The sequence below is a fragment of the Chrysochloris asiatica genome, unplaced genomic scaffold (genome assembly GCF_000296735.1).
Source record: "Chrysochloris asiatica unplaced genomic scaffold, ChrAsi1.0 scaffold00210, whole genome shotgun sequence".
NCBI classification, from domain to species: Eukaryota; Metazoa; Chordata; class Mammalia; order Afrosoricida; family Chrysochloridae; genus Chrysochloris; species Chrysochloris asiatica.
In genome coordinates, this window is record NW_006408728.1 from 4,531,053 (window position 1) to 4,539,719 (window position 8,667).

An 8,667-nucleotide genomic window follows, 5' to 3' on the forward strand; every position below is an offset into this window, starting at 1 on the left:
CTTATTCAACCTGTGTGCTGAGCAAATAATCCAAGAAGCTGGGTTGTATGAAGAAAATGTGGCATCAGGTTTGGAGGAAGACTCATTAACAACCTGTGATATGCAGATGATACAACCTTGTTTGCTGAAAGTGAAGAGGACTTAACAACATTTACTGATGAAGATCAAAGAGCACAGCCTGTGGGATGGATTACATCTCAATGTAAAGAAAACAAAAATCCTCACCACTGGACCAATAAACAACATTCTTATCAACAAATGTGAATTATGCCCTCTTAAAACTTCCATCTTTGTACTGGCATACCTCCAAAAACTTAAGTGTGAGCCTAATTCGTTATATTTTATTGTCACAAATGAGACCAAGCAAAGTTTCAAAGATTTCGAGAATATTTCAAGGTTTCCTAATTTACCATGATGAAAGTTTTTATATAACTACACAGCTATTTACAGATTTTTTTTTTTTTTTTTTTAGTCATGGAGATCAACTTCACTACAATTATTCTCGGTCATAACTTTCTTTCTCACATTCAGTTCAATAGCCAGGCAAGCCCATTTTACTCATTATCTGAAAGTAGTGCACCAGAAACACAAATCAACACCTAAAGAAATCAAGAAAAGAAATAAGGCTGTCATTTTTTGTTTCAGTGCTGACAAAAAGTGCATCATTGTAGACGAAGGCAAAGAGATCCTGGCTGGAGATGTCAGAGTAACCTAACTGATGCTTTCAAGCATTTTGTGGGAATGCTTCCTGAAAAAGATTGTCATTATGCCTTGTATGATGTAAGCTTTGAAACCAAGGATTAGAAATGAGGAGTTGATGTTTGTTTTTGTGGGCACCAGAACTAACAACTCTGAGAAGTAAAATGATCTATACAAGTTTCAAAGATGCAATTAAAAAAGAAATCTCATAGCATGAAACAAAAATGTCAAGCAAACGGACCAGAAGGTGGATCCTTAATCGTAGCTTTTGAAGGAAGCCCTGTGTATATCATTCAGTGCCTCAAACCAGAAGTTTCCATGTTTAATGTTATTCTTGTTCTATATAAAGGAAGCAAATATATTAAGGCCAGGGTCTCACTGAGGGGGAGCTGTCTTACCATATTCTGGAGTAGAGTACGTGAAATATCTAAATATGTGCAGATGGTCCTAAATAAATCTAAAGTCTAAAGTCTAAAGTTAAAAAAACAACATATCATAATCTTGAAATTAATATGAGATAAATGTGTATGCTATTCCACATTAATTTGATGTCAGTATTGATCTGTGACCTAAAATGTAACTTTTGGTTCAGATTGTTTTTAAAATTGAACTTGTCAGAATTAGGGTGATAACCAGTCATAAATTAGACCCATTTCATTAAACTTACCTCATTAACTTGTTTTTTGTCCAGATGAAATACTTGACCAGAACTTGTAGAAGCAATTTCTTCGTAGACTTTATATCCAATGTGACTCCTGTCATCGCAGTCTCCAGTGAGAACAAACACTACCTAATATTAAGAAAAGGCAGCTTAACAGTTATCAGAAATCAATCACTATATATTTACTGAGCACCTACAGTTACAGTCATAGGAATAAAACATAGTTCTTTTATTTGTTAATTGTGAATTGAAAGTTTATAGACAAGATTATCAGTTTTATGTTCAACAAATCATGTACTTTGTTTCATCTCAATGGTTGTAATCCCTTCCATGCAACAGTTACCCTGCTTCCTCCTGTGGTTCCTATTTCCATTCCACCCTTCTTCCCCTCCTTCCCAATTTTTTCCTTAAGTAAATGTTGCCTTTTTAAAATCTTGAATGATTGATGATTCCATGATGATAATACCTTACTAGTGTTGTTGTTCCCCTAAATACTTATCTACTGCTTGGCTGAAAATGGGGCCACAAGTGTGAGTTTCATTTCAGGTGTGAAGGGTTGTCAATGGCCATGGTTTCAGGTTCCTCCAGTCTCTTTCTGACCAGTTTTTTTGTTTTTTATAATTTTGAGTTTTGTTATACATTTTCTCCCACTCTATCCAGGGCCTTCTAATGTGATCCTTTTCAGAGCAGTTGGAAGTATTAGCCGGGCACTGTCTAGTTCTTCTGATTTTAATTCTTTGAGTTCTTCTCAGAGTCACAGTGACTGATGTTCACCTATTCTACTGGTCCTTTGGACTAGTTGGTTCCAAGCATTTTCAATTTTTGTCACTTTTCTTTCTTCCACACATGGAGAGATGAATAGTTGCAACTTTTAAGATCTCAACCACTACTTACCAAAGCAGAACATTATCTTTGTGGACTCTATTATGCCAACTGATCATGGTATCTCCTGAGACTGCGGTCCTGCACACCTAGACCCAGCAACTTATTGCCTTAAGATGTTTGATAACATCTAGGAAGTTTTCAGCATTTTGCCATTGGTACGCTCCACCAATGAGTCCTAATGTAGCAGTGTAGGCTGCTAAGTACTCAGCTGTTAATAGCAGTTAAAACCTACCAGTTGCTCCTTGGAACTCACTTGATGGCACTTAACAACAACAATGCTCCACCATATTCACAGGTGTATTTGTAAAAGATAAATACTCATGTACAAATATCCTTTTTCAAACCCGTATCTATTTGTGGATATACTCTCACTTTCCCTTCCATACTTCTTCCCACTGTTTATCTCTGCCCTTGTATCTACCTGTAGAGCACTTTTGTTCCAGGGTTGTGTATATAACACTAATTACATCTATCTCCTTTAACCCTTGCATACCTCCCTGAATCTTCATATGTCTTCATTGTTCTTATATCAACCTTTCTCTTCTTGAATATTGCCTTCTCTGTCATTGGAGTTAAAAAGCGTCTACCTTCCCACCACTGGTCACCATTGAAGAATGTTTTTTTTTTAGCGAGAAAACATTTTCTGGAGTTTTTATAGTCGTGGTCTCATACAATATTTGTCTTTTTGTGATTGACTAATTTCACTCAGCATAATATCCTCCTGATTCATCCATGTTATGAGATATTTTGCAGATACATCAGTATTATTCTTCAAAGTTGCATAGTAGGTTATTTGTGTAAAAACATAATTCTTGATCTTGCACATATTTAATAGTGAACAAAGACAGGAATATAGTTATTTACATTTCATAAATATAGACTAAAACCTATGGAATTAAAGTAGGTGAACCATGATTGTGCTAGATTACAGGATGTCCTCAATTCATCAGCTGTCTCCGTTTCTAAGAACTTTGCCACTTAAGGTTACAATTCCTCTCACTAAAGTACCACCTTTATTTTTTCCTTCTGGTCTTAGTCTAGTGAATTCCGTTGGCCAGTTTGTTGTTATTATTAGGTGCTGTCGTGTGGGTTCCAACTCATAGCGACACTTCACAACAGAATGAAACACTGACCAGTCCTGCATCCTCCTCACAATGACCGTTGCACTTGAGCCACTATGACAATCCATCTTGGTGGGGGTCTTCCTTTTTTTCACTTACCCTCCACTTTACCAATTATGATGTCTTTCTCCAGGGACTGATACATCCTGATAATAGGTCTGAAGTATGAGAGACAAAGTCTCACCATCCTGGCTTCTAAGGAGCATTCTGGTAGTACTTCTTCCAAAGCATATTGGTTTGTTCTTCTGGCAGTCCATGATACTTTTAATATTCTTATGCAACACCATAACTCAAATGCATCAATTCTTCTACAGTTTTACTTATTCTTTGTCCAATTTTCACATGCATATGAGGAGAAATACTATGGCTTGGGTCAGATACACCTTAGTCTTTAAACTGATCTCTGCACTTGAACACTAAACAGGTTTTTTGCCATAGGTCATTTGATTTCTTGACTACTGCTTACATGAGTGTTCATTGTGGATCCAACCATAATGATGTCTTTGACAATCTTGATCTTTTCTCCATTTATCAAGTAAACATCTTTATGATAGTTCTTGTTTTTAGCCAAGATCCATCTGATGTTACTAATGGTTTCCTTAGTTTCATGTCCTCTTCTGAATCTGGTTTGAATTTCCTGTAGCTCTCTGTCCATGTGCTGCTGCAACCATTTTTGAATTATCATCATCAACACTTTATTTGATTGTGATATTAATAATATTGTTAGATGATCTGCCCATTCTGTTGAGTCACTTTTTTCAAAATGGGCACATTTCTAAATGGCAGCTGTATTCCAAATGTCTTGCCATAGATGAGTGAGCATCTCAAGCATAGTTTGCTGAAGCATTCCAATTTGTATTCTATTTCTGGAGACTTCTTATTCACCACTGCCTTCAATGCAGCTTGGATTTATTTCAATACATTGGTTCTTGGTCATAATGCTACCTCTTAAAATGGCAAAGCATCAACCATTTCTTTTTGGTACAGTGACTCTGTGTATTCCTTCCATCTTCTTTTGATGCATCCTGCATGGTTCAATATTTTGCCCATTTTGTTGCTGTTAAGTGCCATCAAGTCATTTCCAACTCATAGTGACTCTGCATAAGTTTCCCAAGGAAGGGCTGGTAGATTTGAACCACTGACCTTGCAGCTAGCAGTTCAGTGCTTATCCTACAACACAATTAGGACTCCATTTTACCCATATAATGCTTTGGTGTTGCAAATCGAGGCTTTTTACCCCCCACTTCTTTTAGTCTGAGAAATGCTAATGGTGTTCTTCTCCTTTGGTTTTCTAACTCCAGATAGATCTTTACATATTTCATAATTTTTTCCCCACTTCTTTTAGTCTGAGAAATGCTAATGGTGTTCTTCTCCTTTGGTTTTCTAACTCCAGATCTTTACATATTTCATAATTACAATGAATAAGTCATTGGTCTTAAAACATTTATCATGCACTCTCCAGTATTGTTTCTATTACCAAGACTACATTTTCCAACTACTGACTATTTCTCGTTGTTTCCAACTTTTTCATTCCAATCACCAATGCATCTTGACTGCATGTTTGATCAATTTCATACTGAAGAAGTAGGAAGAATTCTTCAGTTTCATCATCACTATCTTTAATGGTTGGTGTGTACAGTTGCATAATAGTGATATTAACTGGTCTTCCTTGTAGGTATATGAATTTTATACTATCACAGATAAGCACTGTGCTTCAAGATCTATCTTGAATGCTCTATTAGATGATGACTACAACACCATTTCTCTTCAGTTTGGCATTCCTGGCATTGTAAACCATCTGACTATCTGATTCAAAATGACTAATACAAGTTCGTTTCAGCTTACTAATGCCTAAGATACTGAGTTTCATTTCACTTATGACAAGTTCCAGTTGTCCTAGATTCACACTTCATACATTCCATCTATGATTATTAATGAATACTTGCAGCTGTTTCTCCTCATTTTGAGTTGTGCCCCATCAGCAAATGAAGGCCCCAAAAGTTTGATTCCATTCATGTCATTAAGGTCAACTCGACTTTAAGAAGGCAGCTCTTTCTCAGTCATAGTTTGAGTGCCTTCCAACCTGAGGAGCTCATCTTCTGGCACTATATCTGATAATGTTCTACTATAATTTATAAGGTTTTCAGTGGTTAACCCATCAGAGGTGTTCGGCCTCTTCTTTTTCCAAGTTTGTCTTAAATCTGGAAGTTCCACTGAAATCTACTACGAGTGACCCTAATGGTATTTAAAATACTAGTGGCATTAGCTTACAGCATCACAGCAACACGCAAGTCACCACAGAATGACAAACTGACAGATGAGTGGGGGGGGCATATACATCAAGAAGTATAAATACATAATGTGGATTGTTAGTTATAATTATTATTATTAGCCAAACATAAATAATCAAAAAAGAGAGGCAACCCCTGAATCATTTATTTTATCTTCATTTCTATATTCAGATCAAAAGGTTTGGGAGTTGATTCCCACTTACTTGTGACTGTTTCTGCTGGATAAGCTGCAGCACCTCATTGACGAGCCGGTAATCTTTGGATCGTGCATCAGTGAAAACATAGATGAAAGAGCCAGGAAGAGAAATTTCCAAGGCAATTTTTATAGCTCCAATGCTCATTTCTGGACAGTCACCACCACCCTGTTCAGGAGTAAAAAGAAAAACAGAATTATTTCATCAGCAAGGAAGAAAGAGGCATTTTAGTTATAAATAAAGTGTAAGAACTTTAAACCCAAGCAAGTTCTCTTGACTGACTTTCTTTAAGTTTCCTATTGGATCAGTCACTTTGGAGGGGTAGGAGATGGAAAAGACATAAAGTGATGTGTAAGTGAATGAAGTAAGATTTTCCAAAGAAATTCTCTTATGACAACCCTTGCTAGCCTTGAAGAATGAGTAGGTGCATTGTTGTGATGGAAAAAAATTCCTCTGTACAACTTTCTTGGCCTTTTCTTTAAAACAGTTTTCAATATTCTTAAACTTCTTCCTGATAAGACCCTGTAATCATCCTATATCTTTTAAGAAGATCTATCAAGATCCCCTCATTGGATTCCCAACAAAGAGTTGCCAAAACCTGCTGAGCTGGCCTCTGTGACTTGAAATTAACTGGCCCAGCAGATCCCCTTGGAAGTCATTGTTTTTATTGGACCTTTTTAGAAAAACAGACATATTAACAAGACTATTACTGAGAAAACTGTCTACAGCCACCCACTGTTTGTAGAGATATACTGAAACGCATTATGTTTGAAGTAAACCCATGCATGCTTGAACGGGGACCCTAGTAACAATACTTTTTGATGTACTCTCAAATATGTCTAAGAGTTTATATGTAATTCATGTATGGTACAAATGGTTGAGTGCTTGGCTACTGAGAGGTTGTTGGTTCAAATCCACCCAGAGGTTCCTCAGAAAAAAAGATATGGCCATCTACTCCTAAAAAAATCACAGCCACTGAAAACCCTTTAAGTACAATTCTACTCTGAAGAGCATGGGGTTGCCATGAATCTATTTGATAACAATTAATTTTGTTTTTTTATATTCTGTGAGGAGTTGGAACTCAACAGGGCTACCTTATTTTTCCAGGTCTGAGTTAATGCACTGGACTGTAAAGTCTGTTGGAACCACAAGGTTGGCAATTCAAGGTCACCAGTCGCTCTTTGGAAACCTTATACAGTGTTCGCTATGGTTCAGAACCTCGATAGCACTTAACAACAACAACACAAATTTTCAGCTTTTGATAGGGTGCAGTCTTACTACTTCTATTGCTCTCTGATATTAGTGGGAAATACTCAATTTTTACTTCTCTGACAACTTTTGCTTTACACAGGTTCCAGGTTTTACTGTATAAATAGTCAAGTCTGAACTAAGTCATAGCAACCATATATCGAGTTTTATTGCTGACCTTGCAATTAGTAGTACAGTGCTTACCTACAATGTCATACCAGGACCGCAGTATACGCATTGTTGTTGTTAAATGCCGTGGAGTAGGGTTTCCCAGGTTTTAAATCTTCAAGGGAGAAAAAAAGTTCATCTTTCTCCTTTGCAGTGACTGGGGATCTCAAACCACTAACCTTGTGGTTCATAATCCAGTTCTTATTGTATGGAGCCACAGCACTCCCTTATCAGTCACTGTTGCTGCTAAATGCCATCGAGTCAGTTCCTACTCGTATATAGGGTTTTCGCGGAGCGGGTGATGAGTTGAACTGTCAACCTTGCTGTTCAAACCATACTTATCTTTCAAGCCCTAATTCTCCATCTCCAATTGCTTGTTACATGTCTATGCTTAAGTGTTCTACATTTAACTAAAACAGAAGTCATTATATTTTTCCTCAACAATGTCATGTATTAATGGCAATATCTGTCTAACTGCTATGGTTGTGTGCTGTTAAATCAATTATGACTGATAAGAACCCTGTAATACAAAATAGATCTATCCCCACAGGGTTTCCCAAGCTGCAATCTTTTTCTTTCTTTTTTTTTTTTTTTGGTGAGGGGTACACAGGACTACAGTGTAGGCTCAAAATAGGACTTTGTTTATTGTAGAGTTATGGTTAATTTTAGGGTTCATATTAGGGTAAGGGTTGGACAAGGTCCAGGAGTAAGGCTTGGTCTAGTTTTTAGGGTTACAGTCAGACTTACGTTTATTTACTTATTTTATATTTTCTTGAAATCTACTTGAATTCCTCTTCAGTTACGAGTTCTATTAACTACATTATTCCCTTTTCTATTTTATGATTTTGTTGTTGTTACAACTGTATCTCTATTTCTCTATTTTCAATTTTGTAGGTCTGTTTTTCCTTAAATACTTCCATATCTGGGTAAAATCTAGGTGATATGTTAGTTAGGTGTGTTAAGTCTCAGGTTGTTATCTTATGTTTTTAGTTCTCTGTCCAAAGAACCCCCTACAGTATTATTTTATAAGGTTAGTCTGTTTTTACAAATTTTTAAAATTTATCTTTATCTGAAAATGACTTAATGTTGCCAACATAACTGATGTATGTAAGATTCTTGGTAGGCAATTTTTTCTTTCTGAGTTGTAGATACATCATTCCATTGTCTTTTTGCTTGCATGATTTCTGCTGAGAAATCAGAGTTTAGTCTTAATAGTTCTCCTTTGTAGGTAACTTTGTGTTTCTTAAGCTACTACAGGATTCATTCCCTATCTTTGGTTTTGAAAAGTTTGGTTATAATACGTCTTTAGTGTTTTTCTTTTGAACTCTATGCTGTTTGGCGTTCATTCAATTTCTTCAATGGCTATCTTCTCATCTTTAACAATGGTAAGGAAGTTTTCT

General features: G+C 36.3%; 1 protein-coding gene across 1 annotated transcript in view; it reads right to left on the reverse strand.

Moving 5' to 3' along the window:
* Positions 1 to 8,667, reverse strand: part of HMCN1 (hemicentin 1) — a 665,929-nt gene that overhangs the window by 459,579 nt on the left and 197,683 nt on the right. The window contains exons 3-4 of the mRNA XM_006872707.1: positions 5,861 to 6,019; positions 1,367 to 1,489 (exon numbers count right to left, since the gene is read on the reverse strand). Of these exons, the coding sequence (XP_006872769.1) occupies positions 1,367 to 1,489; positions 5,861 to 6,019 (282 nt within the window). The remainder of the gene's footprint in view (positions 1 to 1,366; positions 1,490 to 5,860; positions 6,020 to 8,667) is intronic.